This window comes from Trichosurus vulpecula, chromosome 5 (assembly GCF_011100635.1).
Source record: "Trichosurus vulpecula isolate mTriVul1 chromosome 5, mTriVul1.pri, whole genome shotgun sequence".
NCBI classification, from domain to species: domain Eukaryota; kingdom Metazoa; phylum Chordata; class Mammalia; order Diprotodontia; family Phalangeridae; genus Trichosurus; species Trichosurus vulpecula.
Window position 1 is genome coordinate 187,771,173 of NC_050577.1, and position 19,259 is coordinate 187,790,431.

The following is a 19,259-nucleotide window of genomic DNA, read 5'->3' on the forward strand; positions in this document are numbered from 1 at the left end:
ATTGTAAAGTTATTTCTGGAGAAACAGAAACTCAGAGCATTAGGGAATATACTTTAGAGTAGGAGACATTTAAGGTAAGCCTTAACATAACCCAGGGATTTAAAGAGGTAGACAGCCCTCATAAACAACTTGTGTTGTACAAAGGCATGAAAGTGTGAGATGGTAAAATATATGGGGGCAGTGGATCTGCTGATTCATTAGGAATGTTTTAAAAAACATACAGCGGAGACTTTTTTCCCCCTAGCGCTGCGAGGCCTGCAGGTCTGTGCTGAGGGCGCGGTTCTCGTTTGGCAGGATGGGGTTTGTCAAAGTTGTCAAGAATAAGGCCTACTTCAAGAGGTACCAAGTGAAATTCCGGAGAAGGCGAGACGGAAAGACAGATTATTATGCACGGAAACATTTAGTAATCCAAGAGAAAAACAAGTATAACACACCAAAATACAGGATGATAGTCCCAGTGACCAACAGAGACATCATCTGCCAGATTGCTTATGCCCGTACAGAAGGGGATATGATTGTCTGTGCAGCTTATGCCCATGAGTTGCCAAAGTATGGTGTGAAGGTTGGCCTGATAAATTATGCCGCCGCTTACTGCACAGGCCTGCTGCTGGCTCACAGGCTTCTTAACAGATTTGGCATAGACAAGATCTATGAAGGTCATGTGGAAGTGACTGGAGATGAATACAATGTGGAAAGTGTTGATGGTCAGCCTGGTGCTTTTACATGCTACTTGGACGCAGGACTTGCCAGAACTACCACGGGAAACAAAGTTTTTGGGGCCCTTAAGGGAGCTGTGGATGGTGGTCTGTCTATTCCTCACAGTACCAAACGCTTCCCTGGGTATGATTCAGAAAGCAAGGAATTCAACGCTGAAGTGCATCATAAAGACATCATGGGCCAAAATGTTGCCGATTACATGCGTTATCTCATGGAAGAAGATGAAGATGCTTATAAAAAGCAGTTCTCACAGTACATAAGGAACAACATCACCCCTGACATAATGGAAGAAATGTACAAGAAAGCTCATGCTGGTATACGGGAGAATCCAGTATATGAAAAGAAACCCAAAAGGGAAGTTAAAAAGAAAAGGTGGAACCACCCCAAGATGTCCCTTGCCCAGAAGAAAGACCGGGTTGCTCAGAAGGCAAGTTACCTCAGAGCCCAGGAGCGGGCAGCCGATAGTTAGAACATCAAAATCTGTAATTTTCTATGAAGATTTTCAGATTAAGACAATAAACTTATTGAACATCAAAAAAAAAAACCATACAGCGGAGTTCACATTTCATTCCAGAGAATATAGGAAACCAAGAAGATTCTTGAGCAGGGAAATGATGTGATTAGGTAATATGCTTTAGGAATATCGGCTCAGCAGCTCTGTGGAAGAAAGAGCGGAGATAGAGAGGGTAGATATAGGAAGAACAATTAAGAGGTTCTTGCAATAATCCAGTTAGAATTAATGAGAGGTCATGTGAGTAGAGAGAGTGGGACAGGTATGAATGGGATTCTAGGAACATGACTTTTCAGCTGATTAGCTATGTGGGGTAAGGAAGAGGGAAGAGTCAAGGATGACACCAAGGTTTTGAACCTAGGTACATGAAGTATGGTGATATAATTGTCAATATCTGAATCATCTCCAGTTACAAGAAATGGTTTATCCCTCACATCACCTAGAGCATGGCTGTCCAACCTTAGATTTTTATTGAAACAACAGACAATATGTTTTCATTTGCCATTTTAGTGAGAGCTCTGCCATAGCTTGACTTTGCTTACTAAAGCATTTCTGTAAATTTCTATGCTTGTAGGTGGGCTGCATAAATCTCACTGGGGCCTGCAGGCCCCATTTTGGACAGCCCTGACCTAGAGTATTACTTCTCCCCTCCTCTTCTTTTAAAATACTAAAGTCCATAGGTTATCTTTCCTTTCCCTTATGAATCTTTAGAAGTAGACTTTTATTTTTCTTTCAGGATACATAATTTGATCACCTCTCAGGTATTTCAAATTTTTCAGACTTGCTTAGCTTTCTGAACTTTACTTTGTTTCATTTTTTTTCCTTCCAGGGCCTCTGAGACCCAACTCTGGAGTTCTCGACAGGAATTCTGAGCAGTCATAAATTCTGGTAAAGTCTATTTCCCCCAAAAGATTATGTTAAACTTTGAAAGATGTGCTATTCTTGTTATTCTCTCCCAACTAATTAATTTTGATTTTTGATAGATCATATTTCAATTCTCCTGTAGTTAATATTGGATTCTCACTGAGGTCCCATGGAATGTGATCTGGCCTGTTGTTGTTTTTTTCTAGCCACTTGCAGTATTTTTTCTTTGACCCAAGAGCATTTGAATTTTGGCAGTCTTATTTCTGAATGTGTCTTAATTTAGTCACTTGTTTGATTGCTTTTTTTTGTGGTGGTGTCCATGTATTATATAACCTCACTTTTCCCTTCCCTTCCCTTTCCCTTTCCTTCACTTTATGATTGTTTTTGTTTGTTTATCATGTTTTTTTCTTGAAGCCCAGTAATATCAATATTATGTTTTTATGCCCTTTGTTCTGTTTTTGAATAACAGATACCTTATAAGTTTTTTTTCTTTTTTCTTCCTTTAAAACAATTTCACTTTTATTTCTTGTTACATTGAGTATTTTAGCTTGGCTTCATTCATTTTTTTTTAATGTGTACATTTCCAGGCTGAGATTTCCATGACTCTCATCTGGCCAGTCCATTTCATTCCTCACATAGCCTTTCACTTCTTTCGTTAAGTATTCAAACCACTTTGGAGTCCATATTCTTTCCAGGAATATTGCAGAATTCTTGTCTTCTGAATTTTTATCATGGGGTTCCTTAATCCAAAAATAATTCTCCATTATATTGAATCTTTCTTTGAACATTTCTTCAAAAACTATACTATGCTACCCTTTGAAGACTTTCCTACTGAACTCCCTTTGCCCCCAATCTCTCACAATTGACTGATTGAGCTTTTGTTAAGGGATAGACTATTAGGACTATGGACTTTGCAGTTTATTTGTTTTCTTATTTTTCCCCTGTGATTAAATTTCTGGGATTTCTTTCCATTTTTCCCCTTTTGATTATATAACTTTTACTTCATTTAATGCATTTTTAAAACTATTTTGAAGTGGAAGTGGAAAGAATTATTCTTGGCCATGAATTTTCACCTTGCTATCTTGCAACTAGAAAACACTTTTTTTTTGAATTGTTGTAAACTCAGAGAGCTTAATGCCATTCACCTATTAGAAAATGATTATATGTTTGTTGAATCAAATTGTATGACCTCTGTTCTCATGGTACTCATTTAAAATTTAAGTGGAGAGATGAGGCATATGTCTGTGGCTAGGTAACTAATACAAGATCCCAAGAAATGAATGCTAATTGGGTGATGATAATTTCTATTTGAAATAATGGTTGAGAAAGATTTAGCAAAAGTGTACTTGTTTGACTTGAACCTCGAAGGACATGTGGGATTTGAATAGATAGTTAGGAGGTAGAGAGAGTATTTTAGACAAAGATAAAAACATATGAAAATAATAGAAAGTGCAGGCATAACTGGAGGTTTGGAAGCCTGAAGTGAAGGGTTCACATAAGGAGTAGTGAGTACATTTGGCTCATGGAAAGCCTTGAATGTGAAATACAGATTAAACCTTTACTGATATTGTTGTTATTATTATTTTAATTTTCTAAAGGGATGATAATTAACTTGGGCATAGAGTTAAAAATTATAAATTTCATTATTTACACCCACTTAATACTTCTGTGATATGATACAAGTCATTTACCTCTCTAAGCCTCAGTTTCCTCATCAATAAATGATATTGTTGGTCCTCTGAGGTCCACCTATGAATCTATAATTCTAAGAATAGAGCAACATAGAAAAAAAATTCAGTTGTAACTCTGTTTGACTTTCATTGTTCAATGTTTCAGAAACAGCGATAAATACAAATCAAGTTGAAAGTGAAATCTATATCCAATAATAATACTGCCTTGGATTTATGCAGCACTTTACATTCAGATTGTTTGGTTGTAACTAAGAAATATTTACTTGTTGTATGCCCTGTATGCTTCCGTATATGTCCATGTTCATGTACACATATCCATATGCAAGCTTCTATCCTTCACAATAGTATAGATTTTGGTGAACCCTGATTTATCTCCAAATAGCTATCTGTGCTGCAATGTATGATCAGAAGTTACACAACAAAAAGGAAAAGTCTTGAACTAGAGCAAACTAATCATGGTATGCATGCTAATATATAGAACACAAGGAGTTTGGTGAAAGGAGAAAAATCCAACTGTGACTAGGATTACCGATAATATCTTAGTGGCAAAATTCATATCTATCCAATGAAAGAGTTTAGAAGACTATGTTGTGAAACTGAATTTATTCTCCCCTATAAATGGGGAGTTTTAAGCCAAAATAATTGATTAATGTTAACTGAGAAGAGCATAATGAATTCTTGTCCTAATCTTTTTACTTCAGTTATACTTTTGTGTATGCCTAAAACTTGGCCAGTACTTACAGTCTTGCTTAATTGACAGCTGACACCTAGTAAGGGGTTATAGATAACAGTAGAATTGCATTCTGAAAACTTTACCTGAGCAAAAACACCTGAGGTAAGGTAAACTTCAAAAATGAATAATAGGCCAAGCCCTCTGGCATTGTTCTGAATGTCAATAATGATAGCTACCATTTATGTCACAGTTTAGATTCACACAACATTTTTCTTACAACAAGGCAGTGAGGAACATAGTGCCAATATTATTATTATCCCAAATATTTAGATGAGAAAACTGAGGCTCTGAGGGGTTGAATGTCATTCTTATCATTTTATTCTCTGTGTGAATTCTTTACAGCAGCAATTATAAAATGTCCATTTTCTTCAAGCCTCCTCCCTCTCAGTTGAGGATTTTATCTCTTATTTTTACCATGAAAATAGAGATTGGCCACTGAGTTCCCTCTTCTCCCCTAGTCAACCTCATTAGCCCTTTACTTTATTTCCTATTTTCTTCTTATATACTCAGTTCTTTGAAAAATAAATGATTTATTTTCTTTGCCAAGTCCAAACCCTACACTTGCCCTATGATCCCATTAACTCTTGTCAGTTTAGTGTGTGCAGTCTTTGAACATTCACTCTTCCCTTTTATCTTCATTTTCTTCCTCTCCACTGGCTGCTTCCCTGCTGCCAGGGAACGAGCATACTCAGTTCTCTCTAATAAGTGAGAAGGCAAGGCAACAAGCATTTATTAAGTACTTACCAAGTGCCAGGCACTAAGCTAAGCACTAGAAATTTACAAATACAAGCAAAAAAAAAAAAGACAAGCTCCTGACCTGAAGGAGCTTATATTTTAATGGAAGAAGATATCACACAAAAAGGAGCTGAAAAATTGGGGTGGTGAAGGAAGAAGCCTCAAAGATATATGTTGTCAGAGTCTAAAACATAATAAGTAGAGCTAGGAGGATAATGAAGATTGGCCAGCCTGGCCCGTTCCACAAGATGGAGGCCATTGAATGAACTCACCAATGCGAAAAAAGAGCTGTCATGGTAGAGGGATGCTCCAGGGTGTGAAAATCATAGGAACAATTGGGTGTTCCAGGTTGTAGAGGCCCCAGGCTCCTAAGGAAGTTGAAAACAGCTGCAGGATAGTGACAAAGTCAAGAATGTCAGAAGAAGAGTGAGAAGGGCAATCCTCACAATGAAAACATCTAGGTGGAATTCAGGATTGGGAGAAGGGGGCCAGAATGACCTTCGCTTGACTTTACTAAGAGGATATCCTGTCTTCCTATGTTTGTAATGCATTTCATAGCCTGCAACAAAAAGTCATCTATGTTCATTAACTTCCCCATCTCCCTCTAAATTCTTAGTCATGTGAAATCTGGATTTTGCTCCCCACATCTGTAACAACAATGTTGCTAGCAGCTACTGTGGCTGTATAAGACCAACAAGAAGAGCTCACAGAAGGGCTGCCAACACAGGTTCTTTGATCTGCTTTTCTAAAGAAAGCAACTTTAAGGAGTTAACAGTCTCAGTTTGATTAAATATACATATGTCATTCACTTAGTTCAGGGGGAAAAGATCAGCCCCCTGAACTTCAGGGAAAATACAAACAGAAATTACAAGCATATATTATAAACAGAGCAAATAACACAAATCAGTGTATCCATAGCAATATGTAGTTACCAGAGAAGCACCAACATCTGGGTTTCAAAGCCAGGGGAAGGGTTATTTCAATGGCTTGTCCAGAGTCTTATCACCCTTTTAATGACTGTGCCCCCATAAGTCAAACGCTAACCTTCCAACACATATACTCTGCTCAGAGCCCTAAGGGCTCAAGGCTCACCATCCAGGGTATGGGAAAGCACCATACCACGTACAAATCAATGACTCTTAGTGCTTAGAAGCATTCCAAGACAAAAGATCGCACTTTACCTGCCCCATTCAAACAAAGGCCTGACTCAAAGGCACTTAATAGCAAAAACTCCTGCCCTGATTACCATTACAACATCCAACTAAGTGAAACTTCTCTCTCTAAATTGACAAATGATTGTTCAATCCAATGATTTTTTAAAGTCCTTATCCTTCTTAATTTATTTAATTTTCTACACTGTTGACCATCTCTTCTTCCTGTGTATGCTCTCCATCATTAGATTTTATGACACTCTTCTTTGCTGTTTCTCTTCCTACCTGTATGATTGATCTTTCGTCATCTCCTTCAGGAAACATCATCCATATCCATACCTCATTTAGTGAGGATGGGTCTGCCACATTCTGTCCTTGCCACCACTCTTTGAGTGATCTCATCTTCTCCCATCAGACCTGTCAGAAGCAGCCCCAACTCCAGCACTCTTCAGTTCCAGCACAGTTCAAATTCAATCTTGAGACAAAATGAGACACTTGAAAATCATTGAATAGTTAAGAAAAGGAGGTTTGCTTTGTATTAAAACAGCAAGGATATGTAAGAAGGATATAGTGGCACTTAATTTCTCTGGACACTCCTCCCATTTCTTTCTGGTCACTAGGGCAGGATATAGATAAACTTCCAAGAGCCAAGATGGCAGAGTAAGCAGTAAACTGCTATAACTCATAACTCTCCCATATTCACCTCCAAACAACCATAAAATGGCACCCTCAAAAAATCGTGGAACAGCAGAACCAGCAAGAAGATAGGGTGAAGCAATCTTCGAGCCCAAGACATTGGAATATCTGCAGGAAAGGTCTGTCTCACTTGGGTAAAGGGAGAGCACAGTCCAGGATGTGTAAGTAAGCCAGCAGCAAGCCCCACTTCAGTAAACTAGCAGTAGATCTTGAGCCCCAGCGCAGTGCAACAGGCAAATGCCAACACCAGGACCCCCCACATGCTTCAGTATAGCCAGGGGAGCAGGCAGACTCCAGCTCCAAGAACCATCATATGCTTCAGTATAGCCTCAGGAAGATGGGCAGCCTCTAGTGGCCAGACTGTAACATCCTTCAGCATATCCCCAGGAAACATAGAAATACCTCATGGACCTCTGTACATGCCAGCCTCCAACACTAGGAGACCAGCTTAGCATCAGGTAAGCTTCTAGATCCCTACACACTCCAGCAGTGCCAGCTACACCCCCTGCCACCATAGCCCTCAGAACAGCACCAAAGGGCTTTGGGCCACCCATGGGCCTCAGAGCAACATCAGTGCAGCACCAAGTAAATACCCAGGGCCTGAAGCACCTGACGCAAGAAGCCTGAGACAATGCCTATTCTACCCTGGGAGCACAGCTAAAACTTAAAAGACAGGAAAAAGGCCAAAAAATGAGCAAAAAATAACAACAAAAAATCTGACTGTAGAGAGTTATTACTCTGACAGGGAAGATCAAGATACAAACTTAGAAGAGGAGAATAATGTCAAAATACTGATGGGCAAAACCCTAAAAAAATGGGAAGTAGTCTTAAGCCCCAAAATCACTCATGGAAGAGCTCAAAAAGAAGCTTAAAAATCATATAGGACAGGTAGAATAGAAATTGGGAAAATAAATAAGTGATGCAAGAGAATTATGAAGAAAAGGCTCAACAGCTTGGAAAAAGAAAACAACTACTTAAAAAAAAAGAGATTGGCCAAATGGAAAAGGAGATACAAAAATCCATGGAAGAAAACAATTCCTTAAAAAATACAATTGGCCAAATAGAAAAGAAAGTATAAAGGCTAATTGAGGAAAACTACACCTTAAAAGTTAGATTTGGGCAAGTGGAAGCTAATGAGTCTATGACACATCAAGAATCAATCAAAAAATACAAGACAATGAAAAAATAGAAGAAAATATAAAATACCTCATGGGAAAAATAACTGATGTGGAAAATAGATCCAGGAGCAACAATATGAGAATCATTATGCTACCAGAAAGCCACAATGAAATGGAGGATCTGGACAGCATCTTTCAAGAAATTATCAAGGAAAATTACCCTGATGTCTTGGAACCAGAGGGCAAAATAAGCATTAAAAGAATCCACTGATCACCTTGTGAAAGAGATCCCAAAATAAAAACCCCAAGGAAATTTAAGAATTATCAGGTCAAGGAAAAAATACTACAAGTGGCCAGAAAGAAATGATTCAAATATCAGGGAGCCAGAATCAGGATTACACAGGACTTTGGCAGATGCAACCTAAAAGATCAGAGATTATGGAACAGGATATTCCAGAAAACAAAGGAGGCAGAACTACAACCAAGAATCACTTACTCAGCAAAATTAAGCATAATACATCAACGGGGGAAAATGGTCATTCATTGAAATAGAAGGATCTCAAGCTTTCATAAGGAGAAGATCAGGATTAAACCAAATATTTGATCTCTAATATTAAAACCCATTAGAAGCATAAACAGGTAAAAAGGAAAAAGAAAGCATAAGGGATTCAGTAGAGCTAAACTGTTTACATCCTTACATGGGAATATACTTGTGATTATTAAAAATTATATCTCTAAGAGATCTTCCCCTAGATTTCAGTGATCAAAATTTATATTCCTTTGGACAGAGAACTCACAGATCAATAAATATGTAGAGGCCCAGGATATGAACATGTGAGCATGGTTTGAAGCCATACTGATAAATGTTACAATGAAAGAAAGAGCAGCAGCCAGTGAATGGCCAAGTGATGAAGAGGATACTGTCTATCATTTGAAATGTAAAAACTCCAGAAAATGGTGTCATGATGTTGAGTTCAAAAGATGTAAGAACTTGGACCTGGACAATAGCTGGAAGTTGGACAAATTGTGAAGATGAGCTATAATCTTCATGAGCCCAAGGAGATGGGCTTTTGGTATGATGCTGAGATTCTTGGAAAATGAGAAGTAGAACTGTTAAAGAGATCTCTGCAAACTTAGTAATTGGGGATGCTGAGAATTCTCTGAATAACTGTAGAATAACTTATGAATGAAGTTTACAAAATTGAGCACACTGGCAGTGCAAGCCCAGTTGGTTTTGGAAAGACAGAGTGGCCCTATTTGCAAACACTCTAAAGATAACCCCAGTAAGACCTTCAGAATGTGTGCCTACTAGGTGTGCAGAGAAAGCACAACCCTGACAAGCAGCTAATACATGATGATCATGACACGGCCTTCCACAGCTACTGTATCAGCTCCACACTGAACTGGACTCTAGATGATTCATGACTGGTATGGCCCTGAATGTTGGAATGATGCCAGTGACATGGTTTTGGCAGGGAAGGAGCTAATAGAGAGCAAAAAGAAGGCAAATATGGCACCTCCTACATTGTCATCTGAAAGAGACTGGGGCAAGGGTATGCATGTGTGGGTCACACAAGGAAGTGTATACACTATTGTGCATTCTAATTACTATGAACCAATCACTGGCATTCCTGTTGGCACCATGTTGAAGTTCAGAGTGTAGGTGAATAAATCTGGTGTCCGTAGGTCCCGTGTGGCTGGTATACAGAGCAGAAGCAATGATGGTGCCTACTCTCTGGTGTAGGCAAGGGGCTATGAAGATAACATAGACCATGGCAAGTCTTTCACTTATATGGGAAGCAGGGGCAGAGATCTTTCTGGCAGCAAATGGGTTGTAGACTAGTCCTGTCAACAACTCACCAACATGAACAGAGCTCTCTCTTTGATCTGCAGTGTTCCTATCAATGACTGAGGTGAAGCTTCAGCTCCTCGCCAAGGACTGGCAAGCTGGGAAATAAGTCAGGGTGGTAAGGAACATTAAGGGAGGGAAACACAGCAAATATGCCCCAGCTGAAGGGAATTGATGTGATGGAATATACAAGTAGTGGAGTAGTGTCCAGAAAAAAGGAAAGTCTGGTTTCCTTATATGGTGTTACCTCCTCAGGAGGGATGATGATGAACCTGGGAGAAGGGAAAGACAGGATGAAGAGCCTCACCTTAACAGTGCAGTATCCTGAAGGATATTTGGGAGAAGTTGCTAACAAAGAGAAAGAAAAAGAAGATAATAAGAGCGATGATGAGAAATTGGCATCTCCAAGGAAAGGAAAGGGGAAGGAGTGTATATGTATATATATATGTATATGTATATATACACACACCACACACATATATATACACATATATTTGTTATATATTTGTGATATATATATATATATATATATATATATATATATATACATATAAAATGAAAAAAAAACTATGGAATGAAGTATTAGGTGCACGGAAGGATTGGCTAAAATTCCTTAATAAAGTGGAAGAAACTTTCCTGTATATTTGCTGTCAAGAGGTAGTGTTTCAGCCACTTACCACTGTGTGTCAGCATAAGGTTTGCAAGGATTGTTTGGACCTATCCTTCCTCAGCTGAGGTGTACAGCTACCCAGTATGATGTGGGTAAATCTTACAATATAATATGCAAATGAATTAGCCACAGCAAACCATCATCAATCAGCTCTTCCCGGGGTATGGCATTCTGTCTGTCCAGCACTTCTTTCTTACTTCAATGGTAAAACTTGACAGTGGGTTTCCAGTAGGCTTAATTTAAAACTTCACCTTTAACCTGATTTGTCATCTCTACCCTTTTTTGAAAGTCTAAACTTTGAGGGATTTATTTTATATAATTTGGCTTTATATATTTGGCTTTTAAAAATGTTGTATACTGCATCCAGCTTTTTCTAAAATCTAAAGTTTATCAGTGTATATTTTCCTATTTTTGGAAAAATCTACTAATGAACCTGACATTGAGTTCTCAAAAGTTCCCTCTCTTATGTAGAATGTGGCTTGATTGCTAGAACAATCTGTGGATCTGACCTAGAACAAGTCTGTGGATCTGACCTCAAAGGTAGAATTGTGCAGAGCTCTTTGGCAATATTTTGATGTTCAAATCCTCTAAGATGGTTCCTGGTGTTTTTGGACCTGTTGCTTAGATGGTTTATCAAGAAATTGTTTAAAGAAAAAAAATCTTGCTTAAAATGGATTGAGCTCTTTTTTAAGGCCATTCTCTACTAGTTTACTTTTATGTTTAAAATAAATATAAAAAAGCTCTTGGCCTGCTAGTGCTTGGGGCAATACAGAATGCTACCTCAGCTGGACTCTTCTTTTACCGAGGAAACTGGTTGTTCAGCCAGATGCTGTCTCTGATCCAGAATGTCATTGTGGAACATACTAGAGCCATTCTTAAAGTGCCTTTGGTGCCTTTTGAAAAGACTAGGTTCTTTTTAGAACTGAATTGTTGAAATTGCCAACCAGATTAGATTTCTTCCTTTGAAAATGAAACACTGTAGCCAAATGTCATTAGCATGGGATAGCAGACATTGAAAGTCTTCTTTGCTAGGGTGCATTTTGGGGACATTAATTTACTTTATCGTTATTTTAAGTGCATTGCCATTTTGAAATACAGAATTATATAAATGCAAAAGTTTTTAAAACACTTTTCCAAATGAAAAATTTTTTTCAGTTGCTATAGCTGAACCAAGAAAGATAATTTAGTTTTAATTTCTTTGGTTTGTTTGTTTTTTCTGTGAATGGCTCTTCAGTTTTTCTGACAGTACCAATCATTGATAGAATATTAGTGGAGAAGATAAAAATAATGAAATATCATGAGATTTTTTAAAAGTCCATATTTTTGTTTATAAATGTGCAGATTTTAAGTTCTCAAAATAAATGCATTTAAGGATGAAAAATTTAAAATTGTATTACTAGTAACAGCTAGAATGAATACATATAGACAAATGGTATTGGCATAAGGTTAATTGAAGGGAATGACATAAAAAATTAAGGGATGAGAAAGAGAAGAGCAATGAGTGCAAAAGGAAGGAAGATTTAGAATGGAGTAAATTTTTTGACATGAAGAGATGCAAAAGACATATTACAATTGAGGGGAAGATGGGAGGGTGGGCAATGGGCATTGCTTGAAACTTACTTTCATCAATTTTTGCTCAAAGAAGGAATTATATGCCAAATCAGTTGAATATAGAAATCTATCTTACCTGACAGTGAAGTAGGAGAGGAGGAGATTAAATAAAGGTGAGGGGGGAGGGACTGGAAGAAGGAAGGACAGATATTTTGGAAGTGGTAGATGGAAGCAAAACACTGGTGAGGAGGGAAAGGGTCAAAGGAGAGAGAGGAGAAATAGGAGAAAAAATAGATGGAGGCAAATATACTGTGAATGTGAATGGGATGAATTCTCCCATAAAATGGAAGCAGGCAGCAAAGTGGATCAAAAACCAGAATCCTACAACATTTTGTTTACAAGAAACACATTTGAAGCAGAGAGACACACAGAAAGTAAAGGGACAGGAGCAGAATCTATCATGCTTCAGCTGAAGTTAAAAACAAAAAGTAGAGGCAGCAATCCTAATCTCAGACAAAGTAAAAGCAAAAAAAGACCTAATTAAGAGGAAGAAAATGAGATCTTGCTAAAAGGTACCATAGACAATGAAGCAGTATCAATACTGAACATATATACACCAAGTGGCATAGCATCTAAACTCTTAAAGGAGAAGTGAAGTGAGTTACAGGAAGAAATAGATAGCAAAATTATACTTGTGGGGAACCTCAACTGTCCCCTCTCAGAACTCCATACATCAAACCAAAAGTTAAACAAGAAAGAAATTAAGGAGGTAAATCGAATATTAGAAGAATTGGATATGACAGACCTTTGGAGGAAACTGAACAGGAACAGAAAGGAAAATATCTTTTTGTTCTTAGCAGCACATGGAACCAACACAAAAACTGACCATGTATTAGGACACAAAAACCTCAAAATCAAATGTGGAAAGGCATAAATATTAAAAATATTATTTTTGGACCATAAAGCAATAAAAATTAAATTCAACAAAGGGGCAATGGAAAGATAGATTAAAAATTAATTGGAAAGTAAATAATCTAATCCTAAAGAACAAGCCAGTTAAAGAACAAATCATAGAAACAATTAATAATTTCATTAAAAAGAATGACAATAATGAAACAACATAACAGTATTTATGGGATGCAGCCAAAGTAGTACTTAGGGGAAAATGTATTTCTTTAAATTCTTACATCAATAAATTAGTAAATGAACATTCAATAAATTTGGCATGCAACTAAATAAAAAAAACTAGAAAAAGGACAAATTAAAATCTCCAATTGCAACGGTAATCAGGGCAAGATTTTTTGCTGTTCTTAAGTGCCTTTAGTGAGTCTAGTTTTTGTTTGAATGGGGCAGGTAAAGTGGGATATTTTTTATCTTGGAGTGTTTCTCAACACTGAAACAATGGAGAGTCATTAAATTGTATATGATGTGGTGCAGGTGGTTGGAGCTTTCTCACACTGTGGTGATAGTGATTTCTCACACTCTAAATGGTGAGCCTCAAGCACTCATATGTACTAGAAAATTAGTGTTTCACTTTTGGGGGTACACTCATTGAAAGGGTGACAATACTCTGGTCAAGCCCTTGAAATATGCTCCCCCCCAGCTTTGAAACCCAGATGTTGGTGCTGGATAGACTGGTTTGTGTTACTTGATCTATTTATATAAAGTACATACAAATATGTGATTGGTAATTTCTGTTTGTATTTGCCCTGAAGCTCAGAGGCCTGATCATTTGCCCCTGAACTAAGTGAATGATATATGTATGTTTGATTAAACTGAGATTATTAACCCCTTAAAGTTGCTTTCCTTAGAAAAACTGATCAAAGAACCTGTGTTGGAAGTTTTTCCTGTGTGCTGCTGTTGTTGGTCTTACACAGCTGCAGTTGCTACTAGCAACATTATTGTAGGGTCAAGGGAATTAATGAAAACAAATGCTAGGGAAGGGGGCCTAGCCAACAAGATGTTAAACTATACTATAAAGCAGCAGTCATCCAAACTACTTGGTACTGGCTAAGAAACAGTGGTGGATCAGTGGAATAGGTTACGTACACAAGATGCAGTAGTCAATGATTATAGCATTCTACTCTTTGATAAATCCAAAGAATCTAGCTTCTGGGTGAAAAATTCACTATTTCACAAAAACTAGTGGGAAATATGGGAAATGGTATGGCAGAAACTGGGCATAGACCACTCTCTTACACTGTATTCCAAAATAAAGTCAAAATGGGTTCATGATTTAGGAATAAAGGCTGATACTATATGCAGTTTGGAAGATCATTGAATAGTTTACCTGTCAGATTTATGGGAAAGGGAAGAATTCATGACCCAACAAGAGATAGAGAGCATTACAAAATGCAAAATGGATAATTTTGATTATGTTATATTGAAAAGTTTTTTGTATAAACAAAGCCAATGCAACAAAGATTAGGAGGGAAGCAGAAGATTGGGAAAAAATTTTTATAACCAGTGTCTCTGATAAAGGTCTCATATATGAAATATACAGGGACCTGAGCCAAATTTGTAGAAATACAAGCCATTCCCCAATTGAGAAATAGTCAAAGGATATGAACAGACAATTTTCAGAGGAAGAAATTAAAGATATCTGTAGGCAAATGAAAAAATACCCTAAATTATTGATTAGAGAAATGCAAATAAAAACAACTCTTAGGTACCACATCTCTCCCGTCAGTTTGGCTAACATGACAAAACAGGAAAATGATAAATGCTGGAGAAGAAGTGGAAAAATTGGAACGTTGTTGCATTGTTGGTGGAGTTGTAAACAGATCCAGCCATTCTAGACAGCAATTTGGAACTATGCCCAAAGGGCTATAAAAACATGCATACCCCTTTGACCCAGCAATACCACTTCTAGGGCTATATCCCAAAGACATCATAAAAGTGGGAAAGGAGCCAATATGTACAAAAATATTTATAGCAGCAGTTTTTGTGGTGGAAAAGAATTGGAAGTCAAGGGATGCCCATCAATTGGGGAATGGCTAAACAAATTGTGGTATATGAATGTAGTGGAATATTATTGTGCTATAAGAAATGAGGAGCAGACAGACTTCATTTTAACATGGAAAGACTTATATAAAATGATGCTGAGTGAGGGGAGCAGAACCAGGAGCTCATTATACATGACTGCAGACACATGGTATCTCTAAGGACTAACTTTGATAGACTTGACTCCTCTCATCAATGCAAGGTTCAAAGACAGTTCCAAAAGACTCATGATGGAAAAAAAGCTATGCACATCCAGAGAAAGAATTATGGAGTCTGAATGCATATTGAGGCAAACTATTTGCTCTCTTTTTTTCCCCTCTGTTTTGGTTTCATTTCTTCTTTCTCATGATTCAGTCCATTAGTTATAATTCTTCTTTACAACTGGACTATTATGTAAATAAGTTCAATGTGAAGGTATATGTAGAACCTACATTGGATTACATGCTGTCTTGGGGGGTAGAAGGGAGGAGTAGGAGAGAGCTAAAATTTGGAACCCAAAAATTTGTGGAACTGAGTGTTGTAAATTAAAAATAAAAAATAAATTTATTTTTTAAAAAAGAAAATCAGGTAAGAGAGGTAGAGAAAAAATTAGAAAGAAAAGTGAGAGTGATGCAAGAAAATCATGAAAACACCTTGGTAAAGGAGACACAAAAAATACTAAAGAAAATAGCACCTTTAACAAACAGACAAGGCCAAATTGTAAAAAGATGTATAAAAAGTCAATGAGGAGGAGAATGCCTTAAAATCCAGAATTGGACAAATGGAAAAGGATGTGCAAAAGCTCACTGAAGAAAGTAATTCCTTAAAAATTAGATGGAGCAAGTGGAAGCTGATGACTTTGTGAGAAATCAAAAAACAATAAAACCAAGCCAAAAGAATAAAAAGATAGAAGACAATGTGAAATAATTCATTTTATAAACAACTGACCTTGAAAATAGGTCCAGGAGAGACAACTTAAAAATTATTGGACTATCTGAAATCCATGATGAAAAAAAAGAGTCTACACATCATCTTTCAAGAAGTTATCAAGGAAAATTGCCCTGATATCCTAGAACCAGATGGCAAAATATAAATTGAAAAAGTCCACCCATCACCTCCTGAAAAAGATGCCAAATGAAAACTCTCAAGAATATTATAGCCAAATTCCAGAGCTCCCAAGTCAAGGAGACAATACTACAAGCAGACAGAAAGAAACAATTCAAGTATGGTGGAGCTACAGTCAGTATAACAGAAGATTTAGTAGCTTCTGCATTAAAGTATTGGGGGACTTGGAATATGGTATTCCAGAGGGCAAAGAAGCAAGAATTATAACCAAGAATCACCTACCCAGAAAAATTGAGTATAATCCTTTAGAGTGGAAAGGGATATTCAGTGAAAGAGAAGATAAGCATTCTTGATTAAAAGACCAGAGCTGTATAAAAAATTTGACTGTCAAATACAAGTCTCAAGAGAAGCATTAAAAGATAAACAGGAAAGGGAAAGTATAAGGGACTTTATACGGTTAAACTGTTTACATTCTTACATGGAAAGATGATACTTGTAACTCATAAGAACTTTATCATTATTAGGGCAAATAGGAAGAGTATATATAGACAGAGGGCATAGATATGAGTTGAATATGTAGGAATGATATCTAAAATAAAATTAAGGAGCAAGAGAGGGATATACTGGGAGAAGGGGAAAGGGAGAGGTATAATGGGATTAATTATTTGGTATAAAAAAGGCAAGAAAATGCTTTTAGGGGAAGGGGAGAAGATGAAGAGGTATGAGTGAACCTTACTCTCATCAGAATCGGCTCAAAAAAGAATAATATACATACTCAGTTGGATATAGAAATCTATTATACCCTATAGTAAAGTAGGAGATGAAGAAGATAAGTGAAGGTGGGGGAGGCTGATAGAAAGGATGGTAGATTGGGGGAAAGGATAGTCCAAAGCAAAACACTTTTGAAGAGGGACAGGGTGAAAGGAGAAAGACAATAGAATAAAAAAGGTGGGAAATAGGATGGAGAGAAATACAGTTAGCAACAGTAACTGTGGAAAAAATTCTTTGAAAAAAAATTTTCTGATAAATTCCTCAATTCTTAAACATGTAGAGAACTGAGTCATATTTATAAAAATAAGAGCCATTCCTTAATTGATAAATGATAAAAAGGTATGATCAGTTTTCAGATGAAACAATCAAAGCTATCTGTAATCATATTAAAAAATGCTCTAACTCACTTTTGATTGGAGAGATGCAAAATAAAACAATTAGGTACTACCTCATACCTATTAGACTGGCTAATAGGACAGAAAAGGAAAAATGACAAATGGTGGCAAGGATGTAGGGAAAATGAGGTGTAAATGCTCTGTTGGAGGAGTTTTGAACTGATTCAACCATTCTGTAGATCAGTTCAGAACTATGCCCAAAGAGATATAAAACCATGCATATCCTTTGACCTAGTGATACTACTACTAGGTCTGTATCCCCCAAACAAAAAAAAAGGCCTATATGTAGGAAAATATTTATAGTAGCTCTTTTCTGTTGGCAAAGAATTGGAAATTCGGAGGATGCCCATCAATTGGGAAATGGCTGAACAAACTGTGGCATATGATTATGGTGGACTACTATTGTGCTATAAGAAGTGATGAGCAGGATGCTCTCAGAAGATACTTGGAAAGACTTATATGCAAAGGGAAATGTCCTACATACAAAGTAACAGCAATATTGTAAGATGATCAGCTGTAAATGAATCAGCTGTTCTCACCAAAACAATGATCCAAGACAACTGAAGGAGTTATGAAGAAAAATGCCATCCACCCCCAGAGAAAGAACTGATGATGTCTGAATACAATTTGAAACATAATTTTTTTTTACTTTACTTTTCTTGAGATTGTTTTTTTTGTCTATGTTTTCTTTCACAACATGGCTATTATGGCTACATTTTGCATAACTACAAATGTATAACCTTTATCAAATTGCTTGCCTTCCCAATGAGCAGGGTGGGGATGGAGGAAGGGAGAGAATTTGGAACTCAGAGTTTTAGAAATGAATGTTACAAATTGTTTTTACATGTAACTGGAGAAAAATAAAATAATAAAAAATTTAAAGATCAAAGCTAAAAATTGTCTTGACATGTAAATGTCTTGACTTTGTCTGTGGCTTCAACTTTTTATGCAACCAGATTTAATCAGGACCCAAGGTCAGCTTTGCCTCCTTTTACAAAAAGCTAATCCCTAAGGATTAAGTAAGGAAGATGTGCCTGGGACTCCTCAGATTGTGGGTAGGGAGAAAAGAAGCTGGGTTAGGGAGACCTGGTAAATATGAGACTTACCTTAGTACCATATTAAGAGACAACAGTTGGTCTCAAACTAAGGTGGGAATTCAGAGATATTAAAATATAGAATATGAAATTTAATAAGAAAAGTGAATTCTTACATGGGAGGCCTGGCTTTGGAGGTTTTGTTTTCCCCTTCCATTTCCAAATATGGAAAGAACTGCCTTGGGAAGTGATGGGTTACTATAGCTCTCAAAACGAAAACTGGATCACCACTTGTTGGGCAAGGCATAGAAGAGGTTCTTTGGGGGATTATGTGTTGAACTAGATGATCACTGAAGTAGCATATCTGAAATTCAGTGATCCTATCAAATACTCTTTGAAATAATCAAACTAAAATAATCTATAGAGTTTTGTCTTTTCTGAATCTTCATTAAATTGTGTGACTGTAAAAATGTAGTGAGCTATAGAATTTAATTTGAGAAAACATGACTGTTCTCTTCTCATCATTTTATCAAGAATGCCATTGATGCGTGAGATCATTTTCATAAGATTTTGTAGAGGTGAGAAAGTAGACACAAAAGGAAGTCGTTTTTCATATCCTCTTCATTACATTATTTTGGTAGCAATACTATATATCATTTTGGCCAGTTATTTAGTATCTTTTCCTTACAATATCTTGAAAATTAATGCATCAATATGTTTAAATTA

At 36.9% G+C, this 19,259-nt stretch overlaps 1 protein-coding gene and 1 pseudogene across 1 annotated transcript; both read left to right on the plus strand.

The window, feature by feature from the left end:
• The first annotated feature begins 232 nt into the window (after window positions 1-232).
• Window positions 233-1,261, plus strand: LOC118851777 (60S ribosomal protein L5-like). The gene has a single exon (XM_036761318.1). The coding sequence runs from the start codon at window positions 296-298 to the stop codon at window positions 1,184-1,186; it is 891 nt and encodes a 296-aa protein (XP_036617213.1). The 5' UTR covers window positions 233-295; the 3' UTR covers window positions 1,187-1,261.
• A 6,074-nt stretch (window positions 1,262-7,335) lies between these two features.
• LOC118851138 overlaps window positions 7,336-19,259 on the plus strand; it is a 12,311-nt pseudogene continuing 387 nt past the window's right edge.